Source organism: Nelumbo nucifera, chromosome 4 (genome assembly GCF_055504915.1).
Source record: "Nelumbo nucifera cultivar China Antique chromosome 4, China Antique-T2T, whole genome shotgun sequence".
NCBI lineage: Eukaryota > Viridiplantae > Streptophyta > Magnoliopsida > Proteales > Nelumbonaceae > Nelumbo > Nelumbo nucifera.
In genome coordinates, this window is record NC_142652.1 from 30,999,555 (window position 1) to 31,022,269 (window position 22,715).

At 40.5% G+C, this 22,715-nt stretch overlaps 2 protein-coding genes across 4 annotated transcripts; both read right to left on the bottom strand.

Annotated features, from left to right (window-relative positions):
- Positions 1-6,859: 6,859 nt before the first annotated feature.
- LOC148792126 (multicopper oxidase LPR1 homolog 1-like) lies at positions 6,860-9,402 on the bottom strand. The gene is made up of 3 exons (XM_088902866.1): positions 9,166-9,402; positions 7,439-8,899; positions 6,860-7,295 (listed from the first exon to the last, which is right to left on the bottom strand). Exons 1-3 carry the CDS (start codon positions 9,400-9,402, stop codon positions 7,242-7,244), a joined length of 1,752 nt encoding a protein of 583 aa, XP_088758992.1. The 3' UTR covers positions 6,860-7,241.
- A 4,390-nt stretch (positions 9,403-13,792) lies between these two features.
- Positions 13,793-17,012, bottom strand: LOC104587789 (multicopper oxidase LPR1 homolog 1-like). 3 transcript variants are annotated; one of them, XM_010245513.3, is made up of 4 exons: positions 16,875-17,012; positions 16,126-16,384; positions 14,177-15,637; positions 13,793-14,079 (listed from the first exon to the last, which is right to left on the bottom strand). In XM_010245513.3, the coding sequence occupies exons 2-4, from the start codon at positions 16,357-16,359 to the stop codon at positions 14,029-14,031; spliced, it is 1,746 nt and encodes a 581-aa protein (XP_010243815.1). In that variant the 5' UTR covers positions 16,360-16,384; positions 16,875-17,012; the 3' UTR covers positions 13,793-14,028. The 3 variants fall into 3 exon arrangements, with proteins under 3 accessions (XP_010243815.1, XP_010243814.1, XP_088758993.1); XM_010245512.3 differs by having other exon boundaries at positions 16,722-17,003; XM_088902867.1 differs by having other exon boundaries at positions 16,842-16,949.
- Between the last annotated feature and the right edge of the window lie 5,703 nt (positions 17,013-22,715).

The following is a 22,715-nucleotide window of genomic DNA, read 5'->3' on the forward strand; positions in this document are numbered from 1 at the left end:
AAGGCGACATGGCAAGACTGATTTATCCAATACAAAATCTCCTTAGAATCGTTTCTTTTTTTTCTTCTTCTTCTTTTTTTTTTTTTTTTTTCTTTGTAAATACACAACCATTCAACCATTCAACATCATCGAATTCAATCTCCTCCTGAAGTGATCCAATCCCCTTGTTACAGCATCAACGTTCTGGCCGATATATCTTCAAGTAAGTCCGGTTATACTTCACATTATAGTTAGTTTGTAGTTTTTTGTTTTCTTTGCTGCGCTTGGAATTTGGAAGAGAAGGAACCGACAAAGCTGGTTTCCCAAACCGGCTCTTGTAAGTTCTCAGTATCGACTCAGTCGGGCCATGATTTTCTTGTGTTCTCTTTTTAATTATGCATAAATGGTTGTTCCATATAATGATCGCTTCACATTGTCCGTTTGCATCTACTTTGGAATTGATCTCACTGTGAATAAAAAGCCCTAAGACTTTGGATCTCAGTTCGTCTATTCATTCTAATCAGTTGATCACCATTTTTGCTATGTTTGATAATGATCTTAATTCGTTCTGCTATTTGTCTAGTTAGTGATTGATCTTATCGTGGTTTAGGTCATCAATGTTTACTCTTAGTTATTTGTTTAGCTAATAGTTAGTTCTCATGTTAGTTTATTCTCGTATTGTTTGGCTTGTTAGTGTGTTACTATTTGTTCATGATCATACTTGAACGGAACCCCATGTGGGCCCCACCTATTGGATCTCGGAGAGGGGTGCTTGACCCTACCCATTCGAGTCCTCCCCCGTTGGAGGCCAAAGTCTTGTAAAGTGCAAAGGAAAAAGGAAGCTTTAACGAAAATGTATGTAGGAGGGCTGAGTCTTATCATCTCCTCTGGGGCCTGGCTGACAATGTGGTTGTAGATGTCTTCGAGCAGCAAGTATGCAGTAAGGTTTTTCAGTTCTTGCTCCCTACTATTGTGGCATAGCACTGCCTAGCAACTTGTTGGTTTCCCCTAACTATTCCAATGCCATGCTCAGGGGGGAAATTCATGATGAGGTGGTAGGATGAGATGGCCGCCTTGAGTGCATCAAGGGTCAGCCACAATATGATTGCATTATATGAGGAGTCTTTCTTCATGACTAAGAGCTCGATCTTTTTGGTGATTTGCCGAGGCTCTGTCCCTACAGTGACGGGTAGGGTTCTCTTCCCTTTGCGCTTGGTGACTGCCTCAGAGAATCCGACTAGTGTCATGTCTGTAGGTTGGAGCTGATCCGATGTCAACTACATCTTCTCATAGGTGTCGTAGAATAAGATGTTGGCTGAGGAGCCGCTGTCTACGAGAACTCTCTTTACCACGTAGTTGAAACTGGTGACATATATTACTAATGCGTCGTTATGGGACTGTGAGGCCCTGTGCAAGTCATCATTAGTGAAGGTGATGGTGTCTTCCGGCCTCAGTTTTTGAGGTGTTGGGCTTTGGATATTGAACTGTCTAGCATATGCCTTCCGAGTCGAGGTCGATGCTCTACCCGTGGACAAGCCCTCAACGATGACATCAATTACTCCGACTAGAGGGTGATGAGCCTAGGGCCCAGTAAGTCATTGTTGAAAAGGCAAGGTGGCAACGTTGCCCCCAACATAATCTTTCAGGTACCCGCGATAGATGAGGAATCCAACTCATCATAGAGTTCAGAGCATCCCATGGTGTCGTGGCCGGTGCCACGACATCTTGGGATTCCTCTTCAACATGGCTGACCACTTCAAGTACTCCCCCTTCCCTACTTGCATAAGTATATGCGTTCGGGTGGAGTTTAGTGGAGTGTACTTATTGAAGGAAACGATCGACGACTTCTTGTCATTATCTTTGTTTTTGTGGTCGTAGCCATGGCTGTCTCTTTCCTTCTTCTATTTCTTGGAGGCCCCTCGGTTGGGATTGGCCTCAAATTCATGGAGGGGCTCATTGGCCTTGGCCTCTTCAGCAATAATGTATTTTTGTGCATTTTTCAAGAACTCGGTGGCAAGTCACTTTTGCCTGTGTTTGGCAACATTACATTTATGCATTGACAAATGTCAGATCAATACATATTTACATTGATAATAAGATGTAAAACTACATTAATAAAAAAGAAGTAAATTTGCATTCAAGTGGACTTTTGATAAAAAAATGCATATGGTTTATTTGAATTCATGTTTGCATCCATTACACCTAAAAGTCCATTTGGTAAGAAGGTAATTTGTCAATGCAAAACTAACCCAATTTTGCAATTTATATGAATTGTTTTACACTCTACATATTTGCATTGTTTCCAAATGCAACCTAAAAGTTTATTTGATAAGAAGATAAATTTGTCGGTTTAAAACTAACCCAACATTGCAATTTATATTGACCATTTTACACTCTACATATTTGCATTCACACTTATTTGGCAAGAACTCCCTTCCCTTTGTCAATCGTTTTATATCCTCAACTGTTGATATATGAGAGAGAGAAAGGTAGAGAACCCACCATTACATGAATTTGAAATTTTTATGGTAGATATTGAAAATGTGAAAGAAAATAAAGGACAAAAGAGTCATGAGGTATTTTTAAGTCTTTTTTAAAACTCATGGTACCTTTAAATCAATTTAAAAAAAAAACTCAATATATCTTTAAATCTTGGGAAAATCTACAATGTAAGAAAGATATGGTATTGAAAGATTTTGACCAATCAAAACCCATGCACGAATTTTGATAAATAACACTTGATTGGCTATCAAGTTTATGATTCTAAATTGATCAGAATATTTTTTGGATATCATAGAACATCTTTGCATATCAGATAACATGCTAGCCAACCTACCACGTCATAGTTAATTAGAAACAAACAGATGGCATATAGTTCAGATTTGTATTACAAACAAGCATAGCCAACCTACCACGTTAGTAATGGTGAACATGCTAGGGATTGTACACCTGGGGTCTGATGTCGCGCAATCTGGAAGCTCCCTCATGTCTGGTGACTCGGACTCTGACTTGGACGTCTACTTGGCTGGGCTGAGTTGTATGGGGTCAAGCTGAAGTATGACCGAGTGGATGTATGCTGCAAAGAGAAGAGTCTGAAGTATGCTCCCTCAATGCTCAGAGTCCCCTTGGTAACGGGCCTGAACTCCTCGCGGAGCTGTTTCCATTTTATCTGGCACGCTAATGCGTCAGTTGCAAGATCCCCGCGGAGGTTACAGTCTGCCTGAGTAAGGTTGAGGCATGCAATACAATAGGCCGTTCTAACAGCCGAGACATCAGCGCTTTTGGGGGTGCACTGCTTGGGGTGGTTAGCGAGCTCTTCCTCGAAGGTCGTCTTGAATCTCTACAGCTTGACCGGCTCCTAGGACAGGTCGCCTTAATCTTACAAGGTCTACCGGTTCAATCTTGCCGAGGTGGAGGTCGGCCTAGGCAAGGTGCTTCAAGCTAATTTCCTGAGCTGTTTTGCTGACTCAACACCGAGGTATCGTCTGAAGGCCACTTGTCGCTATATGATTGAGAAGACCAAATTACCCCTCATCAGGGGTCCATATCTATACTATCTATAAAAGAGTAAATGCCTCTTCTTTCTAGAATTTTCATTGAACATTTTATACCCTTTTGTCTAAACATTCACCGCGCATAAAGAGGGTATAGACTATCTATAATTATATGTGATCAGAATGGATTGAGGCAAACGCGTTATTTAGGTTGCGGCAAAAATGGAATTTGCACGATGTCAATGACACCAAATGATCAATATCCATTTTAATTAATTAGTAGCTGATCTGGATCAAGTTAATTACTTTTTGAAGCACGGTATCTTATATATCTATTAAAGGGATAGGTAGGGGTGGTCTCCCCTTTTGCCAAATGGCAGCCCTTCAATATATATATATATATATATGAATTTAATATATATATTGATAAGGGCGGATTTGGCCCTCCAGTGAAATTGACACCTGGCACCTCACGCAAACCAAGTGCAGCCTCTTGACTGGGCAGCTCGACATAGGCAGCTGGCCACTCCGCAGTCAGCCTGGCATCTTACGAAGAGCTTGCCGCTTAGGGGCAGCTCGGCACTTACAGGTAGCTCGGCATAGGCAGCTCGCCACAGGTAGTTGGCCACTCCACAGGTAGTCTGGCGTCTTACGAAGAGCTTGCCACTTAGGGGCAGCTCGGCACTTACAGGCAGCTCGGCGTATCGCAAGAAGATCTGCCTAACGACTGTACCTAACAGATCCGGGGACCTGCGCCCACGTCTCTGACTTGGCGGCACCATGCCTGCCAGTCCTAAGAGTTGTCTCTTGATTGGCAGAGCCGTACTCTGTAGTAGCCGCCTGCACCCGCCACCTCAGCTCTGACAGTAACGGTTGCGATAGAGAGACAGAGGCGGTTACGCCTGACTTGACAGAGGCTGTTACGCCTGATTTGATAGGACACCACTATATAAGGGCTCCGACCCCCAAAGACAGGGGGGAGGATGGAAAAAGGATGGTAACCCCTGCTCTCTAGCTTTCTCATTTCTCTCCAAGCTCTCTATAATCAGAATGCTAACTTAGGTATCGGAGAGTCCCCGCCGGGTAAACACCCCCGGGTCCTCTGATTCAGTTCTCGCAGGTCCCTCAGCTCCCATTGCCTACAAAGGAAAGATCACCTCATGCAGAGGGGAGTCGGGTTGCACTGCACCAAGGAGCTCCACCATTCTCTGAGTCACAGGCCGCCTAGGAGTAGGGAGCTCGCCGCTAGGGAGCTTGCCACCAGGCAGCTTGCCACTAGGTAGCTTGCTACTAAGCAGTTCGCCACCAGGCAGTTTTCCACCAGGGAGTTCGCCACCAGGCAGTTCTCCACTAGGGAGCTCGCCACCAGGCAGCTTACCACTAGGTAGCTCGCCACTAGGGAGTTCGCCACCAAGCAGCTCTCCACCAGAGAGTTCGCCACCAGGGAGCTCGCCACCAGGCAGTTCTCCACCAGGGAGTTCACCACCAAGTAGCTCATCACCAAGGCACTTCACCACCAGGTCAAATGACGAGGCACTTAGCCAAAAAAATTGATACATCACAAAAATTGGTACGTGACCAGAAACGGTTACATCATATATGTTATACCATTCGAATGGGTGACTCATATCATCCGAAAACGAAACTGTTTTGGCCACCATTTTTTTTGTTGATGGTTCGACTATCTGTTTCGAATGGACGATCCATTTTGACAACAAAAATTAAAGAAATAAAAAACGGCCAAAAACCACTGAGCAAGTCAACGGGTTGACGGTTTGACCGTTTGGGTCAATGGGTCCTTGACTGTTTCAACGGTTTTTGGCCAGGGACCGAAATTAGGGTAAAATGGAATCGGTTGCTTGGACGGTTCCCAATTAAAAAAAATAAAAAAATAGTAGTTTGACTGTTCGGTTCGAATGGACGATTCATTCAGACAAAAATTACAGGCAAAAAATTGAGTGTGTGTGGTCTATTGAGCAGTATCATACGTATTATGGAATTTGAGCATGTGACTCATGCAACCCGAAAACAGAACCGTTCTGGTTACTGGTTTTCAGGTCGATGGTTCGACCGTTTGGTTCAAAAGGATGGCCCATTATGACAACAGAAATTAAAAAAAATGGCAAGAAAATATTGAACGGGTCGGCGGTTTGACCACTGGGTCAATGGGTCGTTGATCGATTAAACGATTTTTGGCCAAGGGCCGGGATTGGGATAAAACGGAACCGGCTACCTGGACGGTTCCCAGTTAAAAAATAAATAAAAAATGGTCAAAACCATTGAACGGGTCAACGGGTCGACAATTCAACCGCCCAGGTTAATGGGTCTTGATCGATTCAACGATTCTTGGCCAGGGACCGGGATTAGGGTAAAATGGAACCGGTTGCCTGAACGTTTCCCAGGCCGAAATGTTCGTCCATCTGTGTCAACGGTGATTCGAAAACCATGGTTCTTTTGTGCTTTTGTATTTTCACTATTCAAAGGTTTCTTCTACTATTGCCTTTATTCGAGCGTGTGCGGTAATGTTCATTTTTTTTCATTTTCTTATTTTATTTTTTTGTATGTTTGATCTTTTCTTCAAGATCCTCCAAAACGGTCTAGGGTTTACCACAATTTTATTTCTAAACCGGTCTAGGGTCTTCTTCTTCCCTTTTGTGTGTTTGGTCTTTCTTTGATTGAATGTATGTTTTGCTCCATCTCAAAGCAGAACTTTGGACTCGATTTTCTAATTTTTTTCCTTGGTTTTTCCGGTTTGGTGGATTTACCGCCAATTTTTTTCTGTGTTTAAGGTCAACTTAGATTTATCTTTCAAGGTGTTGGAATCCATTGCAATGTCCACCCTTCCCATGACTATGACTACAAAGTTATTTCGTCTAATTATTGACGTCTAGAAAAGATAGCTCGAAATGGAACCTTAATGGCCACCGGTTTCTAGGTCGACGGTTCGACCGTCTGCTTCAAATGGATGGCCCGTTCTAACAACAAAAGTTAAAAAATTAAAAAAAAAATAAAAATGGTAAAAAACCGTTGAATGGGTCAACCGCCCGGATCAACGGGTCGTTGACTGATTCAACGATTTTTAGCCAGGGATCGGGTTTGGGGTAAAACGGAACTGGTTGCTTAGACGTTTCTCGGGCCAAATAATCTTACTGTCCGGAATCAACTGAGAATTATCGATGTAAAACAAGACAGATATGAAGTAGAACTTAGAACTATCACTGTATGATCGTATTGTTTTATATGAGATGCTTTGATGAAGTAATATTTAAAAAAGGAACAGGTGATAATTTCTTTTAAATCTTTACACGAGTTTCAAGATTTAATTACTTACAATTACAAGTTTTTTATTAAAAAACCATTTTCTTTTTTAATCTTCAAGTAACGATATTACAATTCAATTCCAATCCCTCCGAAGGAGAGCCCCCATCCGTCTTTAATCCGATTTGACGTTGTCCTCGTTCTTATTACAGCCACATGCAATTTTGCAATTCCGATTGCCAAAATATATTATCCAATATTACGAGTACAATTGTTGACAGCAAACTTAAGCTTAGGACTAAATTAAAACTAACCCCTGCCATATCATATGCAGTACTTATTTTACCACCTACATTAATTAATTAATTAATCAAATTCTACACACAAAATATTTATTATCGATGGATCACCACATTTCAGCAACAAATCAACGCAGAGGACTACAACGATAAGCACAATGATCAGCGAGTTTCTTTTCTTTTCTGCTCTCTTTGACATCCATCAAATTAATCATGGTAACACCACCAATGGACGGATCATTGCATTGTCTTCGTGGTCCAGAATCTGGATATAAATGAAAAATGGAATTTAATACAACCAACCCAGGATTAGAAATTTAGAATCAAGTCAGATATTAATCAAGCTTAAAATGGCCATGAATGAACTGATGTGACAGTTACTTGAAGGATTAATGAGTGAGAACTTACGTGACAATGGTATGCATATCCTGGTGCCAAGGTAGGGTCGAATGGATATGGAGAATTGGTCTCCACCAGGTTAAATTTGACGACCACCGTTGTCATAGTTCCGGGGGCCAACTTCACGGTCGTCTTCCATGTCTTCTCGTTTGCCGGTATGTCAAGCACCTGGCCGGAGAGGTAGGACGTTACGTTGCAGGCGAGGGCATCGTACTGTTGTGTCATGCAGCTGGTGAATTGGTCCACATTTGTGAGTGGCTGTACCCTGGTTGCTTGATACGTAGCCAAGTGTATGTGCAGTGGGTGGTTATCGCCCGTCAGGTTGATCACCTCCCATATCTCTGTAGTGCCGGATTTCGGTGTCTCTGTTACGGGATCCTCAACTCTTTTTCCATTTATATAAAGGTGTGTGGGTGACCCTGAAGGGTCTGTGTACTCGTACAGCGCAAGGTATCTTGTCGTAGCTATGGGATCTGTCGTGGAGCCCTGGTAGCTCACTAGACTCGTCGGGATGGTGGAGATGTCCGGTACAGAAGGGTTTCCGGTCGCGATGACGAACTTCATGACCTTTGAGTTGAGGTTATCCACTGGATCTCCGTTGGGGTAAGGGTAGGGAGCGTCGTTGTTCATTAGAATCTCGGTGGCGGTGGCAGTTGAGAAGTCGATGATGACATCGGCTGTCTCGGCGGGGCCTAAGAGGATAGTCTGAAGCTGAAGGGGTGCGGGGAGGTAGGAGGCGTCGGCTCCTATTTGGGTGAAGTAGACGCCGTTGCTCAGCGAGAGGTGGAAGTAACGCGCATTTGCAGCGTTGGTCATCCTGAACCTGTACTTGCGTCTCTGGACGTTCATGAATGGCCAGGCCTTCCCGTTGACGATGATGGCGTGGCCGAAGTACTCCGGTTGCCACTGTGGGTGAACCGACGGGATGATGCCTGTGTTGTTTATGTAAAGGGAACCATCCGTGTTGAAGCTCCGGTCGAAGATCATAAATCTTCGGTCGAACTCCGCTCCGAATGGGAGGTCCAAGGGAAGTTCCACGGCCGGTTCACGGACGATGTAAGCACCGATGAGACCTGCAAGGAGGTTTTCACGTGTCAACCCCAGTGCATGGTCGTGGTACCACATGTTCCCGGCATGCTGGACGTTGGGGTAGGTGTAGGTAGGTTTGGTCCAGGCCGGACCAATCTCGGAGAAATTGGCGGTAAACCAGGCAAAGGCGCTTCCGTCATTTGTTGGATCATGGACCCCACCGTGAAGGTGGACAACCGTTGGGACCCCACCGCTCATAGGGATAGCGGTGGGGATGGTAGGATCCCAGGGAAGTATGTGGTTTTGAGGGAGGAAATTTTGCCACGTCACGGAAACTGGGACCCCTTTCAGAGCTTCAATTGTGGGACCGGGTACAGTTGCGTCAGCTGCTGACGTCCCATAAGCGAATACAGTCGTTGGAGGTAAATCACGATGGAATTTCTGCATTAAAAGAAGCGGTTCCTCTACGTGAGTAAGTTTATCACAAGCCAACATTTACATGCTACGTGCACGTAAAGCACGTCAATGAAGATTTTGAGTCGCCGGAAAAAGCATAAAACCCGGGTTAAGCATGGCAAATGATATTGCCATGAAATTTGTTGCAGGGAATTCGCCGATTGTTCCAGTTTGGAACTGACTAGGTGTTAGCAACTCTCCGAGCTCGTAAAATAGTGGCAAATATAGCGGAATGAAGAAGTTGTACGTACCCATTGTTTCTGATACATGCCGATGGTGATGCTGGTGGGCTGAGGCGTGCCAGATGAATTGTTGTATCCATAGATGGTGGGCATCTGTGGGAGTGGATCGACAAACATTTGCAGAGAACCGGCCACTTGAATTAGGGTCGCATCAGTTACAGGAGGCGGAGGTGGTGAGTTGGCGCCGCTACAAAACGAGACGATCAGTAGCGACGACATGATAAGTAACAAGAACTTAGCCATCATCTTTTCTCTTCTGGCTAGATAGCTAGCGACTTATCTGCAACAACTCGTTTTGGAAATGTGGTCAGTATGTAATCATCAATTGATAAACAACCAAGTACTGAACACTACATTAAGTTTAGCGTCTATCGCTTTCTGCCCGTGAGACATGAAGCAACCGGAGATGTGATCTGATCAAGAAGATATTTATCCAAGGCAATTCTACAAATACATGGTCATCTACTACAGAACTAGTCACCAATGATAGATGAATTGAGGATGGATGCAGTCACGTTGATATTGATGGTGATGGTTTTGCTGATGGCAGAGCTAACCTTAAGACAAATTAAGCAATGGTCAAGGTTTTGAAGGTGACTTTCACCACCATATATAATGGGAAATAATGGGTTGATTTAGATGTGTACAAATGGGTTCAATTAATAGGTGATACAATGAGAGAAAGTAGACTAGCATGGTTTTTTAATGTGCATAAAACCATCTATACCACCCATAAGAAGATATGATGTATGTTGAAAGGGCTAGAAAGGCTGGATGCAGATAAAGAAAAGGGTCCAACTTGTATGAACAGATCAAGATGTCCATGGTTTAACCATGAATATGATATTGAACATAAGGAAATAATGAATGATGATCATGATCCCATGTATAAAACCCCATATGATGATATGGCAATGCGAACATAAGAGAGATGAAGGAATGCTTAGCATACCTGAGCTTAAAGAAACAGACAGAAGTATGGAAATTAAGGATGAGGGGAGTGTGGAGGGCACAAGCTTGATGATGAATTGGACGTCCAAAGTCACCCTATAAATAGGGGAGGGATGACTTAGGCTCCAGTTGGCAACATGTGCTTCCTTGTATCCAGCAATAACTAGAATAAACAACCCAAACGCCATGTGATCCAAGTCTTCTGGCAAAGTAATTATAATGTGGTCAAGTTGAAATTATATATTGTGTAATAATGTTTTGATAAATCTTAATTAGGAGTAGCGCTACAATGATGAGGACTACCTCTTATACAAGAGATGCGAAGGTGTCTTCCCTGATCGACACGTGTTCAAATGAAGATCCACAGATGAACGTCTGTCATTTTTCAAGTCACCTAAACCGGAAATCTGTATCAGACTTTAGTCCTTGATGACCGGTGAGAATCACAGCAAGATAATGTGATTGCTTATAGTTTAACTTATGCGGGGCAATGATAAGTCAAACACATAAATCAATCCTGAGTTTCCCAGCAAAGAGAGAACAATTAAACGTGGAATTGCGCTAATTGGCAATACGGTATTGATTACAATCAAAGTTCTCTTTTTTTTTTTTTTTTTTTCATTTTAGTTCTCGCTTAAATGGTCAGTTTGGTGGTCGCAATTGTCTCTTGACTCGGTGAAGTTTGATCCCGTTTTCACATGAACGTTGTACAATTTATAGATCTCGGTACTGCGATTATTATATTATTTGTGATGCTTCCGTGAACTAAATCAAAATCATTTCTGGGATTGTTTGTAGGGGTGGCCACTGGTCACGAGTTGAGTTTTTCGTTATCTGTTCGAGTTCGGCATAGCTTGTGAAATGTTCGGTCCGATTCAGTTTAAATTGAGCTTTCAGATGAATTCAAGCTTAATATATAAGATCGTTTGTTAATCGAGCCTAGTTCGAGTTTAATAAAGCTCAGCTCATGAGACTAATTGAGTTTTTATATATTATTTTTATAAAATATTTAATTCACAGCGATTCGAGGTGGGTTCAAACTTCTAAGCTTTTCACTTAAGTCAAATTCGAGCTCAAATATCTAACTCAAATCGAGCTTGAGCCTAATAGGCTATTAGAGAGCCGAGCTCGAATAGCTAGATATTCAGCTTGGCTCAGTTCAAATCCAGCCCACGTTGGTAATAAATCAATTTCTTAACCATCCTAGTTAAATGGATCATCAAATAAGAAATAAAAAAAAATAGATTTAAATCATTGATTGGATGAAACTGTTAAACCAATGTTTTAAAAACTGACCCAGAACCAAAACCATTGTGGCCACTAGTTTCTGGGTCAGCGGTTCGACCATTTAGTTTAAATGGACAGTTGTTTAAATTAAAATATAAAAATAATTAAATTAAAAGATAAAAAACCGTTCTCTAGATTGAACAAGTTGATGGTTTGACCATTCGGATCAGTGGATCATTGACCAAATCAACGTTTTTGGCCAAGGAACAGGTTAATGGTGAAATGGAACTGATTGCCTAGAGGATTTCTAGGCTGAACATTCTGACCACCTAGGTCAATAACGGTTTGATAACCATGTGTTAAATGGTTCAATCTGCCAGGTTTTGGGATCACTAACAAGTCAACTGTTTTTATTATTGAATGGTTTGTGGATGAATTGCAAGGTTTTGAAAACCGACTTGGAATCAGAACCATTCTAGCCACCAATTTCTGGGTCAGCGGTTTGATCATCCAGTTTGAACGAACATCCCATTCCAATTTAAACAATAATAAAATAAAAAAATAAAAAAGCAATCAAAATCATTGACGGGTCAAATGGATTGACGGTTTGACCGCTTGGACCAGTGGATCGCTGGCCAAATCAATAAATTTTCACCTAGGACCAAATTAAAGATGAGTCAGAACCGGTTGCCTAGATGATTAATTCCCAGGCCAAATGGTCCAACTGTCTGGGTAAATGACGGTTGAAAAACACCGATGAAATGGACCTGAATGAGAGTAAAGTAAATTCTAAAGCAAAATTGTGATGCAAACAGATCTTGAAATTGGACAAATGCATGGATCATGACATTTCCTTCAAACCACGTTAAGCTCTAGATTCTGGAAGTCAGCCTGTTGTACGTATGTGTTTGGTTCTATTGGCATTTATTGAAAAAACACCACAACATCAACGCGACATAGGCGTTGGCGTTTATTGCATATGAAGCAAAATGAAACAATTGTTTGGTTTCACCGTTTATCAAATAAATGATAAAAAACTGAAACATTTTGATTTTTGTGCATGGGGCATTTGGGGAAATGCCAAATTTTTGTTTCCCCCAACACCCTAGCATTTCGTGAAATCAAATGTTGATGTGTCACACTTTAATGGGTATTAATCTGAAGTAGAGAATAAAAAGCGTTTAAAGTAAATCCCAATCAAATAACAAAAACAGGAAAAAACACAAATAAACGTTTAAAGTGAAAAAACACAAATAAACAGCCACCCGTAAATGTAAATCGAACCAAACACCCTCAAATGTGTGGATTGACAAGTCACATGGCGTTTGTGGAAATTTTTAAGGTTTTTTTCCCCTCTTTTAATAAGAACCCATTCTATAAGAAATCGGATCTCTTGCCCCTAAACTCTTTATGCATCCCTACCCACATGACACTGCCGCCATGTAATAAGAAATTTGGAACATTTCTTATTAAGGAATAGCCCTACCCTCACGATAAGGAGTTCAAATCAGCCCCCATAAGATTGCCCCCAACATCTCACAATACATCTCTGCCATGTTTTGAAAACTTCTGCCAATGATAATAACAGAAATAATGATGTCATTATTGGGAATTTAGGCGGAGATATACTGTAGGGTGTTGTGGGGGGCTGATTTGATCTCCACGATATTATTCCAATACACCACGGTGGTAGGGTCCTGTGGGTAGAGATGTGAAAAGAATTTATGGGTAGTAGATCCAGACCTATTTATTTACTCGCTAAGGTTGCTGAGATGGCCATTTCTGAACCTGACCTGACCCGGAACCTAGATACATCTAAAAGTTTAATTGGGTCAGATTCGGAACTAATCCAGCCATATCCGTGTTGAAACCAAATATTAAAAACAAAATCTAATATCTAATTTTATGGATGAATTCTGGGTACCAGTTATCATGTTGTTTAGCTATGGAATTAACCGTTTAGCACTATCTTGGTTCATTGTAAGAAGCCCATTTCTGGCGGTTTCTTGTGGATCGAGAGCAAAATGGCTGGAATGGTGCTTAGTTGGGCCTTATGGTCCATTTCTATTTTGGATTAATGGGTAAGAAACAAGGCTTGTTTCTTGTCCAAATGCAGCAAGAAATGATTCATTGTGGAAATTATAATTACATTAAATATATCATAAAAAAAATCTTTAACTGAAAATAGAAATTTCAGGGTTGCCTCAATTTAGATGTCATATGGCTCTTTTTGTTTCAATTTCACTCAACATGGTACTGACTAATTAAATATGTTATAATAAATACAGCATTATATTATATTTAATTATAGCAAATTTAATATTTCTCAAACCAAACATGTTTGACAAAATGGACTGAATGCTATTTTGCATTTCCTTCCTAGTCCCACAAGTTTACAACCATAAATAGAATTTATATTTTTCGGATTAAAATGGGAAGAAATAACGGAATGAGAATCTGAACCAAGTGCAGCCTCAGGTGACTGTTTGCTCATTCTAATCAAATCCACAGAGGTTCAACATCATTTTTCCTTGTTGGTTTTCAATGAGAGAGAGAGAAATAAATTACATTATCTTCAAACTTAAGATACAATTGATCAAGAATTGATTTGTGCCACCATTAGGTACTTATTATCACTTAAGCAATATAGTATTATAGCATCAAACTTGTCTCTTCGCCTTTTTTCCCATCAATTCAGACCAATTGAAATGGCCGTATCATTGCATTATCTTCGTGGTCCAGAATCTGCGCACAAGAAATTAAAAAATAGGATTTAGTGTAAAACCCGAAATAAAACCCGCTCCGAAACGAACAAAATATATAGTAATAATTTAGGACTCACATGACAATGGTAAACATATCCCGGTTGAGTCGTGGCATCAAACGGGTATGGTGAATTGGTGTCGACCAGATTAAATTTGACGACGACGGATGTTTGGGTTCCCGGCGATATCTTCACTGCGTTCTTCCATGTCTTCTCTGTAGCGGGTACGTCCATCAATGACCCGGTTAGGTGGGAACCCACATTGCACGCGATGGCATCGTTGTTCTGGGTCATGCAGTTGGTGAATTGGGTGACATTTGTAAGTTTCTGAATCTTGATTGCTTGGAACGTAGCCAAGTGTATGTGTAATGGATGATCGTCTGCTGTCAAGTTGATCACCTGCCATATCTCGGTACTGCCGGACTTGGGTGTCTCCGTTACCGGATCCTCAAATCTCTTCCCATTTATATAGAGGTGTGTGCTCGACCCGGATGAGTCGGTGTACTCGTACAATACAATGTACCTTGTTGCCACTGCGGCATCTGTTGTCGATGCCTTGTAGGTCACTAGGCTCGCTGGGATCGTGGAGGTATCGGGTACAGTCGGGTTTCCTGGTGTAATGACAAACTTCATGACATTTGAGTTGAGGTTATCCACACTGCTACCATTCGGGTACGGGTAGTTCGCGTTATTTTTCAAAATTATATTAGTGGCTTTGGAGGTTGAAAAGTCAATGATGACATCAGCAATCTCGGATGGTGCCAGGAGGATGCTTTGTGTCTGAACGGGTGCGGGTAGGTACGAAGCATCAGATCCGATTTGGGTAAATGAGAGGCCATTGCTTAGGAAGAGATTGAAGTAACGTGCGTTCGCAGCGTTGATAATCCGGAACCGGTACTTGCGTCTCTGGACCCGGATGAAGGGCCAGGCCTTACCGTTGACGACGATTGCGTGGCCGAAATATTCCGGTTGCCACTGAGGGTGAATGGACGGGACAATTCCCGTATAATTCATGTAGAGGGAACCGTCCGTGCTGAAGCTCCGATCAAAGATCATCAAGTTTCGGTCAAATTTTGGTCCTGATGGGAGGTTCAAGGATGCATCTAAGGTGGGATCCCGGATATTGTAAGCGGCGATCAGTCCCGCCAGCAAATTGACACGTGTTAAACCCACCGTGTGATCATGGTACCATAGATTTCCAGAATGTTGGACGTTTGGGTAGGTGTATGTGGCTTTGGACCAGGTGGATCCGGTCTCTCGGAAACCAGAGGTGAACCAGGCAAGGGCGTGTCCGTCATCTCCCGAGGGATGGACCCCACCGTGGAGATGGACTACGGTTGGGACCCCACCATTCTTGGGGATGGCGGTGGGGATGGTCGGATCCCAGGGTAGTATGTGGCTTTGAGGGAGGTAATTTTGCCACGTCACATACGTTGGGACCCCCTTGATGGCCTCAATTGTGGGACCCGGTACAGTTGCCGTAGCTTGAGATGTCCCAAATGCGAAGACCGTCGTTGGAGGCAAATCACGGTGGAATTTCTGCAAAACGATAATAAGGCAATCATTGACGTGGATATCACACAGTATGGATGCCACGTGTATGGTGAATAAATAAAACGATATGTGTGTTTATTTTCAATGGAATTTTGATTGGTTAAAATGCTTTAGGTATAAGATACCATAGAAATTGCCCGTTGAGGGTTCAACACTTGTGAGATTGAAACTTTGAAAGCAGGTGAAGCAATCCTTTCATCACCAGTTTATTCTTGACTTTTCTTGAGAAAGAAAAGGAGAGAACAAATTTCGGACAGTTGTTAGGTCAAAAGCTCAATGTTTTGCAACTGTACCGGTCGGCCGGAACATATGATCAGTCAAACAGGTCACTCACTCCGGTGAACTCACCGATCATCCCAATTATATAGGCCGACGGTTCTGAGCTCTAAATTAAACCATAGTGCAACGTAATGAAATAGGGAGTGTTGAGTTGATCATGTGTGTGAGACAAGAAAAAAAGGACGAGGCTATACCCATTTTTTCTCATACATGCCGATGGTGAGACTGCAAGGCTTATAAGAGTCTTCTTCGTAGGAGTAACCCAAGAGCTTGGGCATCTGCGGCAGCTCATCCACGAACATTTTCAGAGAACCGGCCACTTTAGTAAGTACCGCGTCTGTTATTGGAGGCGGAGGTGCTGGGGTAGCTCCGTTACACACCGTGATGAGTATTAAAGATGTGAGAGCTAACAAAAGGTTGGTCGCCATCTTTTTTCTTCTCGAATCAGCTTGTCTGCAGAAAAGGAAACTTTCAGAAATCCATTAGTATGCAATCAAATGATAGATAGACGATTCAATAAAGACTATGCTTTATGAGTTGCGCTATTATAAGTCATTGAAACTAAAAAGCTTTCAATGACTTAACCCTATAGCTAGCCACCCTTAAGCTAATTAAGGTATATATAATAATCCAAGACCAGAACAGGGTGGACTGCAGGACTATGAGTAAAGTGAAGATATAAAGGAAGATGGTGGTGGCGGTGGTGCGGCAGAAGTGGTCTTAGCCGTCGTCGATAAATCTTGAACCTCAATTGGATCAAAGGAAGGCTCTCAAAAGCCTAGTTCCATACCTTGAAGCAAAGACCTATGTACTTCTAACCTCTGTCTTCACATCATTGATTATCATCTTCACCAACACCATCATCCTCTATATATAACTACGAGAGGAGAGGTTAAGTGACAGGACACACCTACAGAGAGAGAGAGAGAGAAAGGAATTATACCAAATTAAGGAGAAGGTGAAAGCTAGGGAGGAGGGGAGAGAGAAGACAAGAGGCGTGTGCCAAGCACACAAACTTGATGATGAATTGGAGTCCGAGCCAGTATACTATAAATAGACACAAGGGATGGCTACGTATGGGGACATGCGTCTTCCTTGTATTGAGCACAGAGAGGCGACGCGGGTGACGCAAACCCAACGTGGTGTTGTCCAAGATAAGTAAATAACAAAGCAGCGACGCACTTCTGTTATATTTTAAGCGGGAATTAGTAATCAAAACTGGTAATATCTTCTTAGTAACTAGCTAGTATCTGGAGGTAAGCAACTACCCCAGATGATTTGATTCCTTAATTATGCATGGCAATGGAATGCATACAAACATAGGTCAATCAAAATAATTCAAATAAGAATACGTACCCCACCACCACCAAACAGAAGAACAGGCTAGCAATGTGGCAGAAATTGAAGAAGATGTTGGTAACTGTCATCTTCTTTTAAAATGGCTGGTTAACTTTTTGCTTTTTGTGATTATCACCTTTACTTAATTAATTAGTGCATTACTACTCATCCCACATTAATTAATATATTGTCTTTTCTTGAATTATTGGTATTAATATTGTAAATGTTGAGAAAGAGTTTTTGACTTTAGAATTACATCACCAACCTCAATTACCTCTCCTGTTTAACGTACGAGCTCTTCTTCATCCTTTCACCATTACCATTTTCCCTTTCACTTTTTTTGGGTGTGGTTGGGTTTGGCACCAAGAAACCAAATAGCCCTGTGAATATATGTTGCAGAAAGTGAAATTTTGTAGGAAAAATTTAGCCGTTTTTGATAGAAATACATTTTATCTTATTAGAAAGAAATATCTGTGATAAATGTGATTTATTATTATTATTATGGAATGGGTAAAAATACAACAAAAAAAAAAAGATAAAAGAAAGAGAATTAGTGTTAACTCGTTACCCTCTGACCATGTCAAACGGTTCGTGTATGTAGTTAGCTCAGTGTTTGAATGAAAAACCAAAGTATCACATCAACTGATGTTTGATTTAAAACACTGGCGTATTCATCAAATTTCATTGGGGTTGCATGTGACAACGGTCGCAGGAAACCTTTTCACGTTTTACAAGCAAATAGTTCAGGGGCTAAACGGACATAGAAATCCTGATTGAATCTTTGGTTAGTCAAGTTTGATCAGCCTTTGTACTATGGGTTGAAATTTGAAAAGATTGATTTGGTTACTGGTTACAGTCTTCCCTCCCCAAAAATCAAATTTACACGATAAAAGTATTTAAAAAGAAAGGCCAAGAACGAGATAAATTAAATAAGATAGATAAAAAATCTGGATATGTTCTTAAAAGATGCTTACTGGGGTTTTATATATGACCAGACTGTGAATAAAGTTAATCTCCTACTCTCCTTGTCGTGGAGCATGATTTCATGGGTTTGGTGCCTTGGTGGTACCTTCCTTTATTAGTGACGATACCGTAGTGATTTGTTTAGATGCGGAAGAGACGAACAGAACAAAAGAAGCACCGACGACCTCACTGTCACTTTTCCATCATATCGATCTTTCTCTTCAGTCTTCATTTTTCGAATTATATAAGGGCCCAAGGGGGAAGGTCTTTTCGCAATCAATTTCGTTAGTCTGTGTTTGATTTTCAATTTCGATATCCTCGCTTATTACTTGAGGCCAAATCGATCGGTTTTGAGTCTTTTGACTGTGAATCCACTCATGACTCAACCAGCAGAAATCCCATTTCTTATTTGCTAAATCAAAAAGTCATCATTGATCCATGCTTGTATTCTTTTTTATGTTTGACGTTTTCCATAGTTAATTTGCACTAATACAATTAAGAGTTTCTTCGATCTGAGCACCTAACCACCCATTTAGAAGTTAGAAAGACAATTCCTGGAACTGGAAGCTTAAGATGTACCCATAGTTTTGGGTTGGCTGAAAACTGCTAATCCACTATTTTTTCCATTAATGGCATACTTAAACAGTTAACGCTTATTTCAAGTGGTTTATCAGTTAAGCAGTCTGCTCTGAGCTGACCGCTGACTCGTTGAGCTAGCTTTGTCATTAGGCAGCCCCTAAGATTAATTTATGGTTAAAAAGACCGCCCTTTAATTTATAGTCTGGTATGGTTGAATGAATTTAATCAGTTGAAAACTAAGGTAAGCTTCGCAGATATTCATATTAATTTTGATATTTTATTGTATGACCCAGGCTTGAGCTCAATTATTCTGAGGGTTATTTGCTAATATGGTTGATTCGGATTTGTGCCATTTCAGAAAATGGAAATCTTCAAATTAAAATCTAATTTCTCGAACTTGGTTTCTGAATTTCTAGAATATAAATATTCCTTTGATTATGGAATTGAAGAAATCAATCGATTTCCTTCTTTATGGGTCTGCTTCGCCGATGTTTGGTTAAAAAGCAAAAGAATTGGTCAACCAAAGCTAATTAAAGAACAAAATATAATATTATCTTGATATGATTTCAATTTGATAAGTTAACTAGATTCTAAAATCCAATTGTGGACCCAGATTTCATGAAATAGAAAATTGGCAATCTGAAAAGAAGTGTTCTAATGGGGGAAGGCAACCTTATTAATTTATTCAATGGATGGTAATAGTCAAAACTCAAAAGCGTTTGGTGGTCATCATCGGTCATTACAAGTAGTGAAGATTTAGCAATTAGCCAGCTAATAGTAAAACCTTCTTGACTCACTTGAATACAGTCCATCTTTTTGTGATGGAATGTCGGCAGTGGGACTGAGCTGCGTCAGCCCAGAAGAGAGAATTCAAGCTTTACACAACCTTTAATGCATGCTCATGGAAGCAGTGAAAGTGAACTCATCAAACGGGAGAGGAGCTAATCTAATCAGCTAATGACCCATAATTAAGCTTATTATCATGATTGTTTCCCACCGGCAACTTTGTGAGGAGTGAGGACAAGCCGACCGAACTATGCAATGAAATGCCTTGCACGTTTCTTTTAAGCAAGAAAAAACCATTTATCATGATCCAGTTTCCTTCATTTTCCTTGTATAATATCTTATAAAATCAAATGTTAAATCATAAAAATAAAATTATTGAAAAAGCTGGTTGCATTATTGAAACCCTCATAATGACGGATTACAGTATTACACCAACGATCCGATTTCTTTTCTTTGAACAAAATGATTCCGGTCTGAAGAGCACCCAGTAGGTAGCCGCCAGTAACCCCTTTGAAACAACAAGACCGCCGTTAATTAGGGCCAAGTAGGTGGGGTTTTTGGGAGAAGCACACTAGCTCAATGCAGAATTTTGAAATTAATTACAGTCTCTCATAGTCTATTAGTATCCCCTTATAAATCGTATTTTGTTGGTGAATTTGGCATCAATCCACAGTTAGAATTCACCCACTGTATGGTGAGGTTAAGATTTCTGAGCTGGATTCATCAGTTATTCTCCTTTTTCTTTTGTTTTTTTTGAAAAAATTTCTAATCAGTATCCTGTACTTTGGTTCGATTAAAATGCCATAATCCAACTTTTAACTTGTGACAATCCAATATCTTACACTAATTCATCATCAGTCAGAGTCATCACGTGAGATTAGGTACAGTTTAAATATTTCATAATACCAAAATTAATCTTTTTCATAATATTCAGACCATTTTATCCTTTTTCTTTCTTTTTACTCTATTCCCCTTTATCTTCAATTTGGGTTGAAGGGACAGAAGGGAGGTGGTATTAACTGACTGACCATTCTTTATTTCGAGCACGTGCAGGTGATAAGAAAGTACTCCAACCTTTTATTGATAAATTTACCCCATTCCTTCCCTTTCTCATGAAACTGGGTTGAAGGAATGACGGAGGTTGAAGAAACGACGAAGGTTGAAGGAGCGACTGTTTTTCACTCCAAGAATGTAGTAAGCTTAAGAACGACTGTCATTCCGAGCACGCGCAGAGAAAGTTTTTCTTCTTTCCCCTAACTAAAGAGGGTACTGGACTGGACCACTGGTTGTTCATTCAACGAACTGTTGAGCTCTGAACTTCTGGTGCTGAAGGGAGGACAGGAAAGGAAGCGAGAGTAGAAAATAGAGAGAAGTTAGCCCGTGCATATGATTCGTAAAAAAAAAAAATCATCTAAAACGATGGAGAAAATGATGACGAGTAATTCCTCTCCAACTACCTCATTCAAGACCCCCCAAATCAACAACCCTCTTGATCGAGATGGGGTGGGGTCTGTTAATCTCAGAGTTCTGTGTTTCGATGCATTCTGGTTGCAGGAACCAGCTACCGTGACTATGACGTGTTGGGATCATCACAATAAATGAATACGTAATAATTGTGTGATACATGTGCAGCCAAATGTTTTTGTTCCATTACACAGAATTTATTTATTATTTTGTTATTTTTATCAAAATAATTAAAAATAAAAACAATAAAAAGAGAAAACTTAAAGGCATTGGGAGTTGGGATTCATTTACATTTTTATTTTTCATTGTTTTTTATTTTTAATTATTTTGACAAAAATAACAAAATAATAGATAATTTTTATTTAAGAGAATAAAAACATTTAGATGAAAGGCAGACATGTGTCACACTGCTATTACGTATTCACTTATTGTGCTTACCTAATGTGCATATTACATCCGGACCCCCATTTTATGCTCACCAGATCACTTCTTTATCCTTCCATTGCTGTGTTTACATGGAAGATGGGAGCTTTGGCCTAACAGATCACTATCCAACGTGAACTCTATATGCTTTATTGCTTTTTTTCATTAATATGACATAGAAATATGTTGAGATGGGTATTTACATCTTTTTACGCACTGACTGATGATGGATTAACACCAGGTATTGAATTGTCATAAATTAAAAGTTTCAATACTAGATTATCGCATTTTAAAATTAGTGACCAGATTGTCACTCGAACCAAAATATTCTCAAAAATTTTCCCCTTTTTTATATATTTTGGTGGGAGAGGGGTCGGTTTAATTTAAAGAGTACACAAAAAGAAGTGCTGTGACAAGCCAGTGCCAGTGAAAGGTAACTCTTCTTCTCTCGATGGTTGGTATTCCCAACTTATGGAAAAAGAGAAGAACAATTGAGTAGAAATGTGTAAACATGGAGAAGAATACAACGAAGAAGAGGAAGAAAAGTCTTCGGAGGTTGGTGGTGCAACTTGGTTCTGTGTTTGCAATGACGTGACTCATTTATTGCATTGGAGTGCTACAGAAAAAGTCCTCTTCTATCACACAGTGCTGCACTGCTGCACTGAATTATGTGACTCCAAAATTGTTTTGATGAAAAGTTTACTTCTCCCGAATTTAATCCAGAGTATTTGCACTTGATGATGGCTGTATTAGAGGCTGTTTATAATAGAGTATGGCCAGTTGATGAGGAATTCAACTGGAAATCCCTAGTGTGGGATATCAAAGTTTTCTCCTTCTACTATTTAATAAAGTGCTTTTGTAAAAGTATTTTTATTAAAGTATTTTTATAAAAGTGTTTTTATATAGTTTTTGATTGAATTGTATCCAATCCAATCCATTTACATTTTAATGAATTGGATTGGATTTGATTTGTATTGGATTTGGATTGAACTGGGTTCAGTCTATTTGTAAGTGGATTTACATTGGACTGGATCGGATTGGATCAAATTCGTCCAGTTGACACCTCTAAGTGGTGATGGGAGGAACAATATTAAGTCTCACAAATTTCATGAATAATTTGAAGGAGTGGTGGATCAAAATCCATGAGGAAGATTGTAAAAATAACTCAAAAATAAAAGAAAGATGTGACTATTTGCTTTGGCACATATGGAAAAATAGAAATAATAAAAAC